General features: G+C 56.7%; 1 protein-coding gene and 1 long non-coding RNA gene across 4 annotated transcripts in view; one reads left to right on the top strand and one right to left on the bottom strand.

Annotated features, from left to right (window-relative positions):
• Nucleotides 1-670: 670 nt before the first annotated feature.
• On the bottom strand, nucleotides 671-9,029 carry LOC135190382 (uncharacterized). Of its 3 annotated transcripts, none has more exons than XR_010308503.1 (3): nucleotides 8,952-9,029; nucleotides 3,414-3,536; nucleotides 671-939 (listed from the first exon to the last, which is right to left on the bottom strand). It is a non-coding gene; the product is annotated as an uncharacterized LOC135190382 (long non-coding RNA). The 3 variants fall into 3 exon arrangements; XR_010308501.1 differs by lacking the exon at nucleotides 671-939 and adding an exon at nucleotides 2,595-2,816; XR_010308502.1 differs by lacking the exons at nucleotides 671-939; nucleotides 8,952-9,029 and adding exons at nucleotides 2,595-2,816; nucleotides 7,224-7,304.
• The window catches only part of PLEKHN1 (pleckstrin homology domain containing N1), a 33,701-nt gene continuing 21,818 nt past the window's right edge, over nucleotides 7,366-19,248 (top strand). The window contains exons 1-5 of the mRNA XM_064171728.1: nucleotides 7,366-7,445; nucleotides 9,068-9,167; nucleotides 16,641-16,787; nucleotides 17,131-17,211; nucleotides 17,993-18,080. Coding sequence (XP_064027798.1) covers nucleotides 7,366-7,445; nucleotides 9,068-9,167; nucleotides 16,641-16,787; nucleotides 17,131-17,211; nucleotides 17,993-18,080 — 496 coding nt within the window. The remainder of the gene's footprint in view (nucleotides 7,446-9,067; nucleotides 9,168-16,640; nucleotides 16,788-17,130; nucleotides 17,212-17,992; nucleotides 18,081-19,248) is intronic.

Below are 19,248 nucleotides of genomic sequence, written 5' to 3'. Positions count from 1 at the left end.
CTGGCCCCCATCTCATTCCCTGAGCTGCCAGCTCCGGGGTGTTCCCCAGCCAGGCAGGTGGGGCTGGATGAGCTCAGTTTGCATCCCTGCCATCGCTGTCCCAGGTTCAGATGACTTTGTGGCTGCCTGCTCCCTGCACACCCTCCTGGTGCACAGCTTGGCTGGGAATGGATCTGCCCATTCCCTCTTCACAGAATCCCTTGGGGTGAAAGAAACCTTCAGGATCATCTCAGTCCAGCCTCCTAATTCCCCTCTCTGCAGAGCAGATCCTGACTTTGGGACAAGGGATCATTTCCTCTGCAAGAGCAATCCAGCCTCCTGAGCAAGGAGGGTTGCCTGGCATTGCTTTGGCTTTGGGTGTTAATATTTTGTTGTTGTTGTTTCTATTTGCTAATATTTTAAGGACTTCACATCCCTTCTTTTTTTTTTTCCCCACCCTCCTGGTATTCCTTCTCCTCTACTTTCATGGCAGGAGAAGGGATGCAATTCCTTCCCTCATTTGCTGATCACTGTGTGCTGGAAGATGCATGTCTGGTGGGGGGTGTGTGGCTGTGTGAGATACTGCCTGGGCAGTCCAACCAGCCTGGAAGGGACCATTTGCAATTAGTGGCTCCTTGGCAATTAAGGAGCTGCTTTGATTAACTGAAGGCTGACTGAATTAGTACTGTAAGTCACAGGCCTGCCCTGGACCCACCTGTGCCATGGAACCTCTTGGGTGGTGTTTTGGGCGCGTGTGAGACGTGATCAGGTCTTCTCCACATCACAGAGGGATGACTCAACCACTGGTACCTCAGCAGTGTTCCAAAGCAGCATTGGAGATGTGGTCTGTTTGATTTCAGCTCATTCCTTTATCCTTTTGTTGTTTGGTTTGGTTTGGTTTTTTTTTTCTCCTCCATTCCTTCTCATTTCCAGAGTTCAGATCTCACTTGTGGGTGGTATCTGTGGGCCAAAAGTTGTAAGTGGCTAAGAGAGTTCTTTTCTTTGGGCTGAGAGTTTGAGATGAGACAGGGAACCCCCACCCTCAGCTTAAGACAATTTTTATGGCCATCTGACTGCTGCTGGACAGGTGCCTGCATGTTTTACCAGCCCACTTACAGTGCCTAACACTGGACACCTGAAATGAACCAGCAGCTTCTGCAAAGCCTGGGCTGCTTCTCCCCCACCCCTTAGCCTCTCCCCAAGGGCTTCTTGGGCTGCCCATTCCAATGCCAATCACTCTCTCCCACAACAACTTCCTCCTCACATCCAGCCTGAACCTGCCCTGGCACAGCTTGAGGCTGTGTCCCCTTCTTCTGTTGCTGGCTGCCTGGCAGCAGAGCCCAACCCCACCTGGCTACAGCCTCCCTGCAGGCAGCAATGAGCTCTGCCCTGAGCCTCCTCTGCTGCAGGCTGCACCCCCCCAGCTCCCTCAGCCTCTCCTCACAGGGCTGTGCTCCAGGCCCCTCACATGAATCTGCTTTGTTTGAAGCAGTGATGGAATCTGCCCTGCTGTCTGCATGTCTGTGCCCATGCATGAGCAAGTTCTCAATCCTTTCCATCCCATTCCTTTAAGCACCATCAGGACCTGGACTCCTATCAAGCAGCTTATTGAATGTACCCCTGGCCCTGGGGTCTTCTTGGAAGGAGGATCAGCCTGTGTGAGAAGTGGAAGGTGCTGGTGCTGTGTGAGGGATGGTGGAAGGTCAGCAGAGCTCAGCCTGGTTGTGCAACAAGGAGGGGCAGTGCAGGGCTAGGGGAGGCGCTGCTGAAGGGCTGCTTTCAGACGAGGAATGAGTCCTCCTAGCTGTGGCTCAGCATCTGGGCCAGCTGTGGCTGCTGTAGCATGAAGGAGGTAGCTGGCAGGCAGAGCTAGAGGGGGAACCAAGCAGCACAGCAGGGTGGAGGGAGTTCTTGTGCCATGTGCCCATGGCCTTGAGCCGTTTACACTTGCCAGGGGGTGCACGGTGCCCGCCGAGGGTGAGGGCAAGGGGCAGGGCGACTCCAGTGCTGAGCAATACCACCTCTGAGCCTGTTCTGCAGCAGCCCGGGCAGGAGGGAGCCTTTTGTGTCTCTGATGCTCTAACTATGCAGGTGCTCACTGCTGCCCTGTCAGAGGGAAAGGAGGAAGGCAAAGGGCAAAACAGTTCCCTGGCAGCTTGTGGGGGTCTGGAGCACCCCAACCCGCACTGTGTGGACACGAGGTGTCAGCATCTACCCTGGCAGCTGCCAGGGTGGGATTGCTTCTGGTGCTGCACATCCCCTGCCGAGGAGGAGGCCTCGGGGGGGTGTGGGGGGGGATGTGTGTCTGTGTCTGTCTGTCTGTGCGTAGTCCCCTGTCCGAGGGGAGGAGAACTGTCCAACTGTGTGTGGCTCCTCTGCCAGTTTTAGTTAGTGGCGTCTCACCCAAACCCTCCTTCGTCTAATTTCTCGACTTGAGCTTTTCCCCAGCAGAGGAGCAGCCCCGAGAGGGTGGCTCCTGGCTGGCTGTGTCGATGTGTTTCACCCGGAGCCCCTGGCGGTGGTCTGCAGTGGGACAGCGAGGCTGAGCTGGAACCTTTGCCCCTCCTGCAAGGGGAGAGGTCTGCTTGGCTTTCCCGGGAGGCAGACCTGGTCAAACCTCTGTCACTTTTGATTTCTCTGTAAGTCAGTGATGTGGAACTCTGTTTCTCTGAATTTTTTGCACTACATGGGACTGGGGAGGGGATTCAAGCAATAGAAGCCAACATGTACAATAAAGATGTTTTCTGGAGTACTGGATCCTGCCTCTTGCATCCTTCCTTTTTCACTTATCTGACCCCACTCCAGTGCACGCAGGAACCTGCTCTCTGTGTTGCCTTCTGCAGAAGAGGAGAAGGAGTCCCAGACTGAGGATGTGCGTGGCAGGATGCTGAGCATCCCTCTCTGAGCAGCCACTGCTGAGATCTCATCTGCCTGGGTGCAGCCACTCCTTGTGCAGAGAGCAGGGACAGGCACCTGTCTGGAGGACACTTCAGACCAGCCCTGCTGTTGGAGATGTTAGCAGAGGAGGCTGGAGGAGCCAAAGCCAAGTCTGAAGGAGCTGCTGTGCTACAGGTGAGCTAAAAGGAGCAGCTCTCACAAGCAGAGGCTCGTTCAGGTTGGAAGAGCCTTCTAAAATCAAGTCCCACCACCACCTTGGCCACTGAACTGTGTCCCCAAGTGCCATGTCCACAGGTTTCTTGAACACCTCCAGGGGTGGTGGCTCCCTGGGCAGCTTGTTCACTCTCTCAGTAAAGAAATCCTTCCTAGTCTCCAGCCTAAGCCTCCCCTGGTGCAACCTGAGGCCATTTGCAGGCAGGCTGGTTCACACCTCCCCCTGCTGTCAGACTCTCCTTTGGGCTCCCAGGCTCCAGGGCTGCTGACAACTTTTTCCTTCCAGTGGAAATGAAAAGCAGATGAAAAACATCCTCCTTTACCTCCAGCTGCCACATGCCTCTGGCTGGGGGCAGGTGTTGCTGGTTGACTCCTGCTTGGTGGCTTGCAGCAGGTCAGCTCCTCCTTCACTGGGCACTGCCAGTCCCTGCTGCCTGGGTGGGAGGCTGGAGGGGAGAAACACGAAGCCCATTTCAGGGTGGTGGGAGTGCAGGGGGTGAAAAGTGACAAGAGGCTGCAGAGCAACATCCCATGGGGCCTGAAAGGGAACTTTCCCATGTGCCTGCTGCAAGCCCTGCAGCTAAACCACAATGCTGCAGGCATGCCAAGCTTGGCTGTGTCCCTGCCGTGTCCTCTTTCTGCTGCTCTCTAGGCTCTTGCTTCTGTTTCAGCCTTCTATAAATAACTAACACACTGTAAAAAGCCTTTCCAAAGTCTGGAGCTTTACTGCTTCCCCAGTTCAGGCCCTCCTGGAAGCAGAGCAAGAGGGTGCCCAGGGGAAGAAGCTTGCCCTGTGGACCTGTGTGCCCAGCAGGCAAAGAGAAAGAGCCATCCCCCGGGCACTGGGCATGCCCAGCCTGCCAGCCACAGCAGGGTCACTGGTGTCAGAGAATCACAGAATCAGCCAGGCTGAAAGAGAGCTCCAAGCTCAGCCAGCCCAACCTAGCACCCAGCCCTGCCCAACCAACCAGACCATGGCACTAAGTGCCCCAGCCAGGCTTGGCTTCAACACCTCCAGCCACAGCCACTCCACCACCTCCCTGGGCAGCCCATTCCAATGCCAATCACTCTCTCTGACAACAACTTCCTAACAACATCCAGCCTGAACCTGCCCTGGCACAGCTTGAGGCTATGTCCCCTTCTTCTGTCCCTGGCTGCCTGGCAGCAGAGCCCAACCCCACCTGTCTACAGCCTCCTTTCAGGGAGCTGCAGCCAGCAATGAGCTCTGCCCTGAGCCTCCTCCTCTGCAGGCTGCACACCCCCAGCTCCCTCAGCCTCTCCTCACAGGGCTGTGCTCCAGGCCCCTCCCCAGCTTTGTCACCCTCTTCTGGACACCTTCCAGCACCTCAACATCTCTCTGCAATTCAGGAGCCCAGAACTGGACACAGCACTGCAGGGGTGGCCTGAGCAGTGCTGAGCACAGGGGCAGAAGAACCTCCCTTGTCCTGCTGCCCACACTGCTCCTGAGCCAGCCCAGGATGCCATTGGCTCTGCTGCCCACCTGGGCACTGCTGCCTCCTGTTCAGCTCCTCTCTGCCAGCACCCCCAGCTCCCTCTCTGCCTGGCTGCTCTCAGCCACTCCCCAGTGTCCCAGTGAGCAGGCTGCTGCAGGACCTGCAGTAGCAGCAGGAGGGAAGCAGTTCCATCAGCATTGTGAGCTGTGAGGCTTTATTTAGAACAAGCACTCTGGAGGAGCAGCACATTTCTGGTCATGGTGCTGAGCACGTTAGCCATGGATCTTAGGAGGAACCATATTGGCCTGAAGCTCCCCCCCCCAGTTGCTGCTGTTTGCTGGGATTGTTGATGTCTGCCAGAAGGTGCTGGGATGGGGCTTTGCTTTGGGGTGGTTTGTATCCCAGCTGTGCAGAGAGAAGAGCTCTGGCAGGAGAACCCTGCCATAAAAATGATGGAGATGCTGCCAGGCCCCCTCTGGAGGGGTGTCCTGTGGCTCTACCCCGTGAAGGGTTAATGGATTGCAGGATAGAAGGGGAAAGAGGATCAAGAGGCTGTTTTTAAGGGTCAGAGGTGTGGAGGCCTCTGAGAAATGCCATAGAATCACAGAATCAGACAGGGCTGGGACCACAAGGATCAGCCAGTTCCAAACCCTGCCATGGGCATGGGCAGATCAGGCTGGCCAGAGCTTCATCCAGCCTGGCCATAAAACACCTCCAGGGATGGGGCAGCTTTTACCCTCCCTCTCTTGACAGCTGGTTGGGACTAGTCTGTTCCCCACACAAACGTTTCCAGCCTCCTCACATCCCTGTAGTCTGCCTGCTCCTGTAGCAAGATGGAGCTGCTGGACTGTCACTGGGAACAGCCTGGAGACAAGACCTGCTGCAGGAGCAGTCAGCAGAAAGGCTCTTAGAGAACCAAGCAGGTTGGAAGAGAGCTCCAAGCTCAGCCAGCCCAGCCTAGCACCCAGCCCTGCCCAACCAACCAGACCATGGCACTAAGTGCCCCAGCCAGCCTTGGCTGCAACACCTCCAGCCACAGAGACTCCACCACCTCCCTGGGCAGCCCATTCCAATGCCAATCACTCTCTCTGACAACAACTTCCTCCTAACATCCAGCCTAGACCTGCCTTGGCACAGCTTGAGGCTGTGTCCCCTTCTTCTGTTGCTGGGTGCCTGGCAGCAGAGCCCAACCCCACCTGGCTACAGCCTCTCCTCAGGTAGATTCTTCCCAAAGAACAATCCCTGATCCTATTGATTCTTCCCAGTCTGTGGTTCTCAGAGCCTCAGTGGTGGCAGAGAGGCTTTGAGAGTCGTGTGGCTGTCCCACCACATGCTTCAGAGTCATTCTGCTCTGGCAGGGGGGCTGGACAAGATGATCTCTCGAGGCCCCATCCAGCCCCTGCCATCTATGACTCCTTTGCTCAGCTCTATTATTTATAGTGACCAAACCTGAATTTGTCCTCTTTGTAAGTGTGAAGAATTGCTCCACAACCTTCCTGGAGGTGTTCAAGGCCAGGCTGGATGAGGCCTTGAGTGTCCTGTTCTAGTGGGACTTGTCCCTGCCTATGGCAGGGAAGTTGGAATTGGATGAGCTTTGAGGTCCATTCCAACCTAACCATTCTTTGATCCTTGCTTCCTTGGTTGAGTTTCCACAATTCCCAGGTTTCCATATCCCCTTTTCTCTGTTTGTTTGCTGTTTTGGTGCTGTTTGCTCCACTTCCTTCCACCTCCTTTCTTTCCCTTCTTTTTAACCAATGCAGCCCCTCTGAGCAAAGCATTTGAGCACTCAGAGGATGCTCAAACACTGCTCACAGGTATTTTTTTGTCATCCAGTGATTGACTTCTTTGGGGGAAAAAATATTCCCTGTGCATTTATTACAGGCTCCAGCCTTATTTATTTATTGCTGGTTATGAAACCCTAGAATCCCAGCGGGGTGGAGGTTGGAAAGGACCTCTAGAGGTCATCCAATCCAAAGCTCCCTGCCGTGAGCATCCCCAGCAGGATCACAGGTAGGGGTTGGGATCTCTGCGGAGAAGAAGGCTCCACAGCCTCTCTGGGCAGCTTGGGCTGCATCACTCGCAGCACTTAAGCAGGGCTGGGCCATGAGCTCTGTGGTTAATTCCTCTTTACAGGCAAAATGAGCTCCAGGGCTGGAATCCTCCACCTTGAGGGAACCTTTTTGTTCATGGTTCCCAACCTGGAAATATCTCCAAGCTTGAAACACTTCTCACGAGAAAGGACTGAGCAGAGAGAGGCTTTGAGGGGTGGGTGGCAGTGACCACAGCCCTTCCACTCACCGAGGGGGTGCCACTGCTGCCTTCCCTGCCCTGCCTGCCCTGCCTTCCGCAGGGGGTGCCACAGGACCTCCCGGGCAGAGGCTGCTGCCTGTCCTCCCTTCCCTGCCCTCTCTACCTGCTCTCCCTGCTCTCCTTGACTGCATTCCCTGCCTGCATTCCCTGCTAGCACTCCCTACTCTCCCTGCCAGCTCTCCTTGCACTCCCTGTCTGCTGTCTCCACATTCCCTGCCTGCTCTCCGTGCCTGCATTCCCTGCCTTCTCCCCTTGCACTCTTTGCCTGCTGTCTGTACATTCCCTGCCTGCTCTCTCCCCGTTCCCTGCTGTCCCTGCCTGCACTCCCTGCCTGCACTCCCTGCTCTCCCCTCCCTCTTTCCCTCTCACCTGCTCGCTCCTCCCAGCGCTGCCGGGGCGGGGGCTCGGGGCCGGGCCGGGCTCGGGGAGCCCCGGGCGGACACATCCCACACCCACCCGGGTGACAAACAGCGCCAGCCACCGCCACAAGCCTCCCGCGGCCGCTGCTGGCATGGGGAACATAACCTGCGTCCCCCAGGCACCTGGGGCGCTCCGCAGCTCCTTCCGAAGGAAGCCCTCGCTCAAGAAGGAGTAAGTACAACAGCTTTGCTCCGGGCTGCTTTACAGCCGGCGCTGGCTTCCCTGCTGGCTTGCTCCCGTGCCATGTGCCCCACGGAGAAGGGGGCTGACAGCTGAGCCCCGCTGCGGGACGCCAGGAGCTATTTCTGCGCTCAGCAGAGCGAGGCTTGCGCGGGGCAGCGCCGAGCGTGGGCAGCTGCCCACCAGAGCCTGGGCAAGGCTCCTCCCGGGCTTTGCAGGTGGAGAACCCCAGAGCCACTGCCCCCAGCAGCAGCGGCGTTTGTTTCACTCCACCTGGAGGATCAGAACTGCGCTCCTCGGGGCAGGACGCCTGAGTGCTGCTGCTCAGCCCTCCAGCTCTCACCCACGGCGCCCGAAGCTGCAGTGCTGTGAAGAAGCAGCACCCACGCTGCTCTCACCGCGGACAGAAGGCCCCGCACGGCAGCCCTCTGCCCATGCAAGCCCTGAGGGAAGGCACAACAGAAAGGGGGACTTCGGGGCTGAGCTGGCCAGGGCAGCGTTCAGGTACCACAGCAATGGATGGGGGCTCCAATATAGAGCCCACCAATGAGCGTGGAGCAAGGTCCCCTGTGCCCTTGTTCCCATCAGTGTGGCCACAGTGCTGCTGCTGGTGCCCAGACACCCACCAGGCAGAGCCCTCCCAGCCCTGAGAGCTCTGGGCTGGAGAGAAGCTGTGGTGGGAGCCAAGGCGATTCCTCCTGACCCTGCTGACCCCATCCACCTCGCCTTAGGCTGACCCTGCTGGGCTTTGAGGCAACCCCCAGAAACCTCTGCTAGGCTGAGGGGCTTCCAATCAGGAGCAGCCCCCAAAACTGCCTCCTGTGCTGCCAGGAATTGGGAACAAAACCTGTGGGGTGAAGCAGAGGGGAGCACTTGGGGAACCTGAACCTTGGACGACTGACATCAGAGAGCTGGCAGTGGAGCAGCCAAGCCCCACAGCACTGCTTTGTCCCCACTGACTCACGGCTTCCCACGCTCACGGCAGCCCGCGGAGATAAGGCTGCTTTCTGCTGAGCTCCAGCCGGCAGTCTGGTTGAAAGGCAGAGAAACGCTGCTGGGAAAGCCCAAGGAAGCAGCCCCGGCCCCATCCTAAGCGGCGTGGGGCAGAGCAGTGTCAAACGGCTGCTCCGCTGGCGTGCGAGCAAGGAGCAGCTGGGGGCCTCGCTGAGGGCTGCGAGGGGAGAGAGAGGAAAACCACAGAGACAGAAATAAAACCTGTTTGTGGATAGGAGCTGGTGGATGTGAACATCTGCATCTCCACTGCAGGGGCTTTGGAAGAGCTGCCAGGGCTGGGTTTGGATCTCTGCCTGTTGCAGCGGGACATCTGGTCCCGCCGCTGAGCTGGAGAGGCAGCCGAGCCCAGCGGAGGGTTTGGTTGTGCAAAGAGATGTGAGAATGCAAAAGAGACCCCAACAAGTGCAGCACAAACCCCTCTGCAGATCTCCCAGCCTGTTTACCAGCCTGGGATGATTAGAAAGCCCGTGACAAATTGCTTACTTTGCTTTCTGGCTTCCTTATTTCTGGGCAGGATTCGCTGTGCCTCAGCCTGGGTCTGTGTTTGCCATCTGTGTTCTGAGGGGGCTTCTTTTTTGTCTTTCTTCTCTCCTCTGTAGACAAAGTGGGAAGAAAAAGCTGCCCAGCTTTTTGGGGCTGGAAGGAGGGAAAGAGAGAGACACAACCTCAGAAAACATCCTGCAGTATATTCCAGGAAAGGCAAGTACAAACACATCAAACCCCAACCCCACTGCTCCCAGAGGTGGTTCCCACCCTCCCCAAGGACAGCACTCTGAAAAACAGGGATGATGGGTCTGGATCTGGGGGTAGGAACAAGTTTGCCTCAAGGAGATGGAGGTCATGTCTGTAACTTAGGAAGGGATGAGCCCTGAGATGATTCCCACCCTCCCCAAGGACACGACTGTGCAGAAGAGGGAGGATGGGTCTGGGTTTGGGGGTAGGATGGGTCTGTCTCAAGGAGATGGAGGTCACATCTGCAGCCCAGGAAGGGATGAGCCTTGAGGTGATTCCCACCCTTAGGACAACATTGAGCAAAAGAGGGATGATGAGTCTGGATCTGGAGGTAGGAAGAGGTCTGTCTCAAGGAGATGGAGGTCACATCTACAGCCCAGGAAGGGTTGAGCCTTGAGATAACTCCCACAGTCCCCAAGGACAAGACTGTGCAAAAGAGGGATGATGGGTCTGGATCTGGAGGTAGGCACAGGTCTGTCTCAAGGAGATGGAGGTCACATCTGCAGCCCAGGAAGGGATGAGCCTTGTGCCTTTTATAGCAGCAGTTTGTTGCTCCAGGACATTGAGGAGACCTCAACCCAAATGGTTGGACTTGGAGATCTTTTCCAACCAAACTAATTCCATGATTCTATGAACCGTGGGATGGGATGGGATGGGGTGGGAGGGTCATGCCAAAAGCCAAGCAGGCAGCACGGTGTGAAGATCTCACACACGCCCCTTTGCTCGTGGTTCTTTTGTTTCTGGGAGGCCTGTGAAGGAAGGGAAAAGCAGAGTGAGTGAGCATTCAAAGGCAGGATGATTCATTCCCACGCTGGAATGAGAGGGAGCAGGCAGCTAGGAGGCTTGGGAAGGTAATCAGGAAGGGCAGGTCTGTCTCAGGCACCTAACAGCCTTGTGGCCATGTGGCCAACTTCCCAGCACTGCTCAGGGAAAGCAGAGGTGAAACCATGAACCCCAGGAGGTTTACTTGGTCCCTTTGGGTGGGTCAGGGGTGTGGAGCAAGCGTCAGGAGCCGGTGAGGTGGAGCATGAGAATCTCTCCCGCTGGATGGTAAAGAGGCTGCGAGGGGATGGGGAGGGGGAAACTGAGGCAGAGGCACTGCAGCTGGGCAGAGGTAAGTTCAGAGAAGGTCAGCAGCAGGTAATTTCAGAGGTCAGCTGCAGGATGTTATCTCTTGGCTTTCAAGGTGCTGCCAAGATATACTTCAGTGGTGATGAGGCTTGTCAAGGGTGTGGTGAGTTGCATGACCCAGTTCTGAGCAGCCCTGCACATGAGAGACTCAAACATCTGCTCCCACAAACGGGGACCTTGCAGTCCCAGCCCATTTCCATCCACAGACTCCCAGGGTTCCCACAGGAACTCCCCAGGTTGGCAAAGCCCCTCAGGAGCACCAAGTCCAACCTATAACCCTGCTCTACAAGATCCACCTTAAACCACATCCATATCCAACAGCTTCCGAGTTGGACCTTTCCAAACCCAAACAGCTTTTGCCTCCTGTGAGCCTGAGAAGGGAACAGGACTGAGGAGCCTACTCCTGGCTTGTGAGGTGGGCACAGATTGAGTGCTGGCCTTTCTTTTAGGGAATGTGTCCTGGTGGGAAGCACAGCAAAACTGGGACTGCTCCAAAGCTCTGCCTGCTGTTTGTGCATCACAGAATGGTTTAGGTTGGAAGGGACCTCAAAGCTCAGCCAGTTCCAACCTCCCTGCCATAGGCAGGGACACTTCTCACTAGAACAGGACACTCATGGCCTCATCCAACCTGGCTTTGAACATCTCCAGGGAGATCAAAAATCACATTGGGTGCTTCTGTGCTCCACAACCTCCCTGGGCAACCTGTGCCAGTGTCTCACCACCCTCAACCTCTGCCAGGGTCTCAGCCCCTCACTGCAAACAACTTCTTCCTAACATCCACTTTCAATCTCCCCTCTGCCACTCCAAACCCATTCTTCCTCATCCTCTCATTCCCAGACCTTGTCAATAGTCCCTCCCCAGCCCCCTTCAGATCCTGGAAGGCCACTCCAAGGTCTCCTCCAAGCCTTTTCCAGGCTGCAGAGCCCCAACTCTTGTAGCACTGAGTGTGTGGCACAGGCATGGCTCCCTTTGGGATCCAGCTGGCATCCCGGAGGGTCAGGCAGCACTTGACAGGTCCTGCCTGGATCCTGGCTGCTCCTGGGGAAGCAGGGAGAGCTCTCACTGTAGAGGATCCTGGAGAGCAAACCCAGCAAGCTGACAGAAAAAAGGTCAGGAGATGATTCCTTCGGGAGCCCGGGAGAGTGTGAGATCTCTTCAGGGAAAGGAGGAGGGTGGAGCAGTCGTTTAGATGTTACCCTTGCCTGGGGCAGATGGATTCTAGCTCCTTGCTCAGCCACAAGCTTCTTGTGTGGCCTGGAGAAAGCCTTGGTTTGGTTCCTTTCCCACTCTGGTCTTTTCAGGAGAAACACCTCCAAGAGCAGGAGGTGCCCAGTTGCTGTGGGGCCAGGCAGGAGAGGGGCTGACAGAGCAGGACTCTTCCAAGGCAATCTCAGAGGAGATTTGGGTCACCAGATTTCTGGTCACAGCAGGCAGCTTGGGGCTGGGGCAAATGATGTCCCTGCAAAGCAGGTCCCTGCTGGGAAGGCTGAGAGGAGAGCTGATCAGTGTCTACAGATATCTGAGGGGTGGGGGCCAAGTGCCTGGGGCCAAGCTCTTTTGGGTGGTCAGCAGCAAGAAGCCAAGGAGCAACAGCTGCAAAGTGGAACAGAGAAGGTTTCAGCTCAACATGAGGAGAAACTTCCTTACAGTGAGGGTGGCAGAGCCCTGGGGCAGGCTGCCCAGAGAGGCTGTGGAGTCTCCTTCTCTGGAGGCTTTCAACCCCCACCTGGATGCATTCCTGTGCCAACTACCCTGGGGGGATCCTGCTTTGGCAGGGAGGTTGGGCTAGATGAGCTCTGGAGGTGCCTTCCAGCCTCTGAGGTTCTGTGATTCTGTGTCCCCTCTGGACCCTGCCATGGGCACACAAAGCCAGAGCTGCCTTCTCCCATCAGCCTTCTGCAGGGTCACCCACAGCAGCTTGCCCAGGATCACAGTGCCCAGGTGGGGCTGGAATCTCTCCAGAGAAGGAGACACCACAGCCTCTCTAGGCAACTGCTCCAGAGCTCCAGAACACTCACACCAAAGAAGTTTCTCCTCCTGTCCAGATGGAACCTCCTGGGCTCCAGCTTGTGCCCTGTCACTGGGCACCACTGAGAAGAGGCTGACCCCATCCTCTTGTCCCTCACCCTCTGTCTATTGATCAGTCCTGAGAAGATTGCCCTCTTGGTCTACTCCAGGCTCATCAGCCCCAGGTCTCTCAGCCTTTCCTGCTCACAGACTTGGCAGAGTTAAAAAACGATTGGATTTGATGATCTTAGAGATCTCTTCCAACCAAAAGGATTCTGCAGTTCCCACACTCCCCTAAGCCTAAGAACCAGGGAGGGGGAGGGCAGCATGTGCCAGGAGAGTTGTGCTTCTCATTTGCCTCTTTTATCGTTAGACAGCAGCTTTCAGACCCCCCCGCGGGGCTGCAGCCTTGCAAGGCTGAGCTCTTCCTGCTGCCGGGGTTAGTGATTCAGCTGGGAGTCACTGGGGTCTGCAGGGGCTGAGGCAGGTTAATTAGCAACTTGCTCTACCTGTAGGATGAGGCAGAGGGAGAACATGTCAGGGCACTGCCAGAGACCTGTTGCTCTGTCAGAGGCGGAGAGCAGCCGAGCTTCCAGCCCTCCTCCTCCGAGCTTCCAGTGGGAAAGCTGAGCTAACGGAAACACTGCTCCTCAGGATGGGCTTGGGGGGAGGAGAGGGCTTGTCACCAGCAGAGCCCAGCCAGGGCAGACAGCAGCTGCCTGGGGAGGGTTTCAGAGGAGCGAGAAGTGCTGCTTCCCTTTCCTTCTGGAGCTGGGGGGGTGCAGCCTGCAGCAGAGGAGGCTCAGGGCAGAGCTCATTGCTGCCAGCAGGGAGGCTGTAGCCAGGTGGGGTTGGGCTCTGCTGCCAGGCAGCCAGCAACAGAACAAGGGGACACAGCCTCAAGCTGTGCCAGGGCAGGTTCAGGCTGGATGTGAGGAGGAAGTTGTTGGCAGAGAGAGTGATTGGCACTGGAATGGGCTGCCCAGGGAGGTGGTGGAGTCTTTGTGCCTGGAGGTGTTGCAGCCAAGCCTGGCTGGGGCACTTAGTGCCATGGTCTGGTTGACTGGATAGGGCTGGGTGCTAGGCTGGGCTGGCTGAGCTTGGAGCTCTCTTCCAGCCTGGCTGATTCTCTGATTCTATCACTGTGGATTCAGGGAGGCTATGGGCCAGGGAGAGAAGTGAGCTGAGCTGCCACTGGGTAGCTTTTGACTGAATATTAGGGGGAAAAAAAATTCCCAGCAAGAGTGGTCAGGCACTGGAATTAGCTGCCCAGGGGAGTGGTGGAGTCACCAACCCTGGAGCTGTTCAAAAGTCGTTTGGATGTGGTGCTTGGGGCCATGGTTTAGGGTGCACCTTGCAGAGTGGGTATGTTAGTTGGACTTGATCCTGAGAGACTTTGTGATTCTGTGAGGCTGGGACAGCTCTGGCACCCCTCAAACCTCAAAGGACATCATGGAGTCCCCCCAAGCCTCAAAAGCCATCATAGAGTCCCCTCACTTCTTCCTGCACAGCCACAAGGCTTGATCAGAGGTGATCAGCCTGCTGGGCTCTGCAAGGCTGGTTTGACATGGGTGGGTGGAACCTGCTGTGTGTGGCTGAAAGGGCAGCAGGAGAGTTCAGTGATGTGGTTTTGAACCTGGAGGTGTCCTCATCCTTAGCCACTAAATCCAGCTGTCTTCTCAGGCCTGCTGCAAACCCTGGCAAGCTGGGGTCATGGAAGCATAGACTGGCTTGAACTGGGGTCATGGAAGCATAGACTGGCTTGAGTTGGGATGAGCTGGGGTCATGGAAGCATAGACTGGCTTGAGCTGGGATGAGCTGGGGTCATGGAAGCATAGACTGGCTTGAGCTGGGATGAGCTGGGGTCATGGAAGCATAGACTGGCTTGAGTTGGGATGAGCTGGGGTTATGGAAGCATAGACTGGCTTGAGCTGGGATGAGCTGGGGTTATGGAAGCATAGACTGGCTTGAGCTGGAAGGGACCTTCCAGATCATCTGGTTCCAGCCTCCCTGTCCTGGACAGGGACACCTCTCACTGGTCCAGGTTGCTCAAAGTCTCTCCCAGCCTGGGCTTAGACAATCTCAGGGCTGTGCTCTGCCTGTCTGGGAGAGGGCTGTGTTCATCCCACTTGTTTCCTGCCGCCGAGTGGAGCCCTGGAAGCTCTCTCTTTCCCTCCTGCCCCTGGGAAGATCCCCGTGGGAGCTGGCAGGTTAACTGAGCTCTTTGCCAAAGCTGCTGATGGATTCCCAGCTCCCAGGTTGTGCTTTTGCCTCTTGGAGCCTGGCTTGTTCCTGAGGCGTTTGGCTGCCCTGCTGCGGGCAGCAGCATCACCCCGGCAGCTGCTGGCCTGGCGGTGCCGCTTATCGCCGTGTCCTTAACTTCATTTCGTTCTCCTCTCTTCCCCCTCCCTGGCTGCTGGTTGCTGCCCTTATCTGAGCAGGGCTGTGCTGCTGCTGCCAGAGCTGTCAGGTGATCAGTTGCTCTTTGTTCTGACAGCAGCTTGCAGCACAAGTGCAATCTTCTCCTACGCCTAATTGCCTCGCAGTCAGACCCTTAATTGTCAGCCAGCAGGTTCCCACCTCCCTGGGAGGACCTGGGAATGAGTTCATGGAGCCATCTGGAAAAGCTTGGAGCACAGAAAGGGTTAACCCTGCCCTAAACCCTAAATTCAGTGAGGGAGGACCACCCCCCCCTCCTCCTCGCCCCCCCAAAGCCTTGCAGGTGGAAGGGTCCTGGCAGCGTCAGGCTCCTGTTACTGGGCTGAGCGCTGCGATGTCCCTGGCACGGTTAGCAGAGGGGTTCAGCTCATGCCAGAGGGGTGAGTCATGGAGGCCCCAGCAAGACAGCTCTGTTAGCTCTGCTGCCTCCTCATTCATCATGGGGCTTAGGCAGCTGTCTCCTTGGCAGGGCGCAGGGGCAGCGGGCACACACTGCCGGCCCGGGCGGGCCGTGGGGAGGCAGTGGCTGCTGGAAGCTCCTGGCTCTGCAGCGTGCTGGGCTGTCACCCGATCCCTCCTGAGCCCCCCCAGCCCTCTCCCTGCTCATTCCTGCCAAAGCTCTTTGAAGAGAAGCATCTGAGCCCCTCAGATCACCCTGCCACCTTTGCACCCTGCCACCACAGCCTCCCTGGAGGTACCCCCAGAACCATCAGTGCTCAGAGTGGTGATCCACTGAGCACCCCCAGCACGATGGTGGTCAGTGCTCAGAGTGGCTCCCTCTGAGGTGCCCTCACGACTTGGTGACTCAGCAGCAGGGCAGACTTTCCATCTGCTGCCTGCCTTCCTCTTTTGCTGGGGAATCAATACCCAGAGTTTGGGATGTGTCTAATCTGAGGCTAACACAGGCAAGTAGGCTGTGGACCTGGGGAGAGTCAGTGGTGTCCGTGGCCTTGCTGGGACACAGCCCTTCCCTTCTCCCCATGGGAATCAGCCAGCCTCCAGAAGCAGAAATGTTCTTCCCCAGGAATGATAATGTCAGGGGCTGGAAGGGACCTCCAAAGCTCGTCTGGTCCAACCCCCTGCCAGAGCAGGAGCAGACCCTAGGGATGTGGGACAGAAGGAAGGACTTCCCTGTAGCCAGAATGCAGGAAATAAGGGAACTGCCTCCCCCTTCCCCAGCCCTGAGTGCTGTCTCCCTCTCAGGTCATCTCCTGCAGTGCTTGCTGGCTTCCCTTATCTTGCTGCACCGACAAGGAGCAGCTTCAGGTGCCTTACAGCTGCTTTATGGCTGTGGGACTCTGCCTCAGAGCTGTTTGGGCACTTGGGACAACAGATTCCACCTACAGAAACCAAGCAGATGGGAGAGCTGAGTGATCCAGGTGAAACTAGAGCAAAGGAACCCTTCCCACTGTCCCCAGTGGAGCAAAAGCTGTGCTTGTGTGGCTGTGGTCAGTCCTTTGGGGCAGTGAATTCGAGTGGCATGGCAAGAGGAGCTGGGACACTCAGTGCAGGGTGTTTGTGCACCCACCCTTGCCCAACCCAGACAACCATCCTTAATGCATTGGGTTGGAAGAGACCCTCAAAGGTCACCTTGTCTCTCCCCCCTGCAGTGAGGAGGGACATCTTTGACTAGGTCAGGGCAGCACCTCCCTCTGCTCAGCCAGGGCAGCTTCCCAGCAGTAAGCAAACCCCAGCTCCACACTGGCATGGAGACCAAACGACCAACAACCTGCCCAGGGCACCTGCCCAGGGCACCTTTCTGAACCAACCCTTCTGGGAGGATGTTCTGGGAACTCCTTGTCCAGGTGTCACATCCCTGCCCGCCACCAGCTCTCATCTGCTTCTCCTGAACCTTTGCTACAGAACATTCAGAACCAAGAGAACCAGAAAGAAAACCTGGACCAGAGGTTCCCCAGCCTGTTCAAGAAGGGACGAAGGAAAATGGTGGTGAGGAACATGGGCAAAATGATCTACTACTCCAAGGTCAAGTTTAAGTTCCAGCACTGCCAGGTAAGCTGTGGCACCTGTCTGTGGGTGTGCCAGGCACAGAATGACTCTGCAGGGCTGGGAAGTGTCACTCTGGGCAGTGTGACTCACGGAGACTTCCTCGGGCTACTGTGTGGCCCAGGGACCTCTGCTGCCATGCGGTGCATGGGTACTGGTTGGCACCCACCAGCTCCTATCCCAGTGGGAACCTGGGCTGTGCTTCCATGCCCAGCTGCTGGGCTTGGCAGCACATCCACCAGCAGGGCTGTGATGGTGGCTCTTGGGTTGGAACTGGGCACAGATCAGGCTGAGATGCAGGAGGAGGAAAGAGTCTTGAGATAAGCCCCAGAATGTGTCCCTTCTGCAGGAGGTGAACGACTGCTTCTTGGAGCTCTTCCAGTCCTACCTGTACTTCCAGTCTGTGGGCTCCAACGGGCTCACCTACCAGGTATGGCACCTCCTGGACACGCTGGGGCAAGCACTGGGGAGCTGGGCAGGATGGCCAAACTGGGCACACTGGGGAGATGCAATGGGACAAGGCAGGAGGCTGCCACTGACCTCTTCTAGGTGACCCCAGAGAATCCCTTCCCAAGCTCCTGGGAGAAGGGCTGCAGCTTCACTTTCTCCTGCTTCTTGTTTGCAGGCAGAGATAAAGGACCACACAGAGGTGGGATGGAGACTTGTGCAGGGCTGGCAGGCAGGACCAGGCATGGGTGTTTGGCCACCTGGACTTATCTTTGTGCAGAGTACCCAGCTCAGAGAGCTGTGCTTTGGCAAGGGTCAGAGCTCCTGCTGCTCAAAATCCCACTGATCTCTGTGCCAGTGGTGGACTTGCCCCTGGCTTGTGAGCCCTGGGGAAGTTCTTCACCTGCAGGGCAGAGAAAGAAGCATGTGGGAGGGAGTGGAAGAGCAAAAGCTGAGGGCACCCTCGGGGAGCTATCCTGGCAAACTGCTCATCAGCCTTTCAGCCTGCTGATGCTGGGCAATTGCAAACAGGCAGCCAAAAGGGGAACCAGGATGCCTGTGCTCTGCCTCCACGGGAGGGGGTGGCTAACACTGAGCATGGCTGCTTTGGAGATGTTTGTCAAGTCCTCTCCTTTTGGAAATGATTTGTTGGCCTCCAGGTGACTTGAGGAACCAGCAATGAGCTGGCCCAGCACCCTGGCAAGCTGAGCCTTCAAACTGCCAGTCCTCTGCTTGTGTAGCAGCTGTGTCTTCTCCTTGTGCAGGGGCTGCTGCCTTTGAAAGAGCTGAGTGTGTGTGAGATCACCAAGGGGCAGAGCTCGGGGCTGGGGGACTACGCGTTCCGCATTGCAGGTTGGTGCCTCTCTGTTTGCTTCCAACAAGGGAGGGAGGAATCTGCTCCTGTACTCAGTGCTGGTTAGGCCACACCTTGAGTAGAATACAGAGGAATGGAGGATGGTGAAGGTTGGAAGGGACCTCAGAGCTCAGCCAGTTTCAACCCCCCAGCCATAGGCAGGGACACCTCCCACCAGAACAGGATGCTCAAGGCCTCATCCAACCTGGCCTTGAACACCTCCAGGGAGGTTGTGGAGCACAGAAGCACAGAATGTGATCTTTGATCCCATTGGGTGCTTCTGTGCTCCACAACCTCCCCAAGAAACCTGTGCCAGTGTCTCACCAACCTCAACCTGTGCCAGTCTCTCACCACCCTCACTGCAAACAACTTCTTCCTAACATCCACTTCCAATCTCCCCTCTGCCACTTCAAACCCATTCCTCATCCTCTCATTCCCAGACCTTGTCAATATTCCCTCCCCAGCCTTCCTGTAGCTCCCTTCAGATCCTGGAAGGCCACTCCAAGGTCTCCCCCAAGCCTTCTCTTCTCCAGGCTGCACAGCCCAAACTCTCTCAGCCTGTCCTCAGAGCAGAGCTGCTGCAGCCCTCTCAGCATCTTGGTGGCCTCCTCTGCACTGGCTCCAACACTTCCATGTCCTGCTTGTGTTGGAGGTTCCAGAACTGCACCCAGGACTGCAGGTGGGGTCTGAGGAGAGCAGAGCCAAGGGGCAGAATCCCCTCCCTTGCCCTGCTGCCCACCCTGCTCTTGCTGCAGCCCAGCACAGAACCAACTCCTCAGATTCCCAAGTGCTGTGCTGACCAGAAAGTCACCCTCAGACTGAGCAATTGCCTTTTTAAAGGGACCAATCAGCTACATTATTTCCTGCTCTGTTAATCATCTCTTTGATGGTTGAGCTCTCCTTTGAGCAGTGCTGTGTCCAGACTCAACCCTCACCTGTCTCAGTCCAAAACACCCTGAACAAAAAGCCCAGAGAGGCACAAACTGACCTCCAGATCAAACCAAACCCTGGTATCACCAACCTGTTTAAGGACTACTGAGTTGTGGTTCTGTTGCTCTCCCCCAAGCAGGGCTCTCCAGCCTGCAAAAGGAAGGAAAACCTTCTCCCAGGCCTGAGCTGTCAGGGAGCCTGCAGTGGGGTGGGCAAACTTGTTCTGCTTGTATGAAA

This window comes from Pogoniulus pusillus, chromosome 36, assembly GCF_015220805.1.
Source record: "Pogoniulus pusillus isolate bPogPus1 chromosome 36, bPogPus1.pri, whole genome shotgun sequence".
NCBI classification, from domain to species: domain Eukaryota; kingdom Metazoa; phylum Chordata; class Aves; order Piciformes; family Lybiidae; genus Pogoniulus; species Pogoniulus pusillus.
Note: the sequence above shows the minus strand (reverse complement) of the source record. Positions and strands in the feature narration are given on the sequence as shown.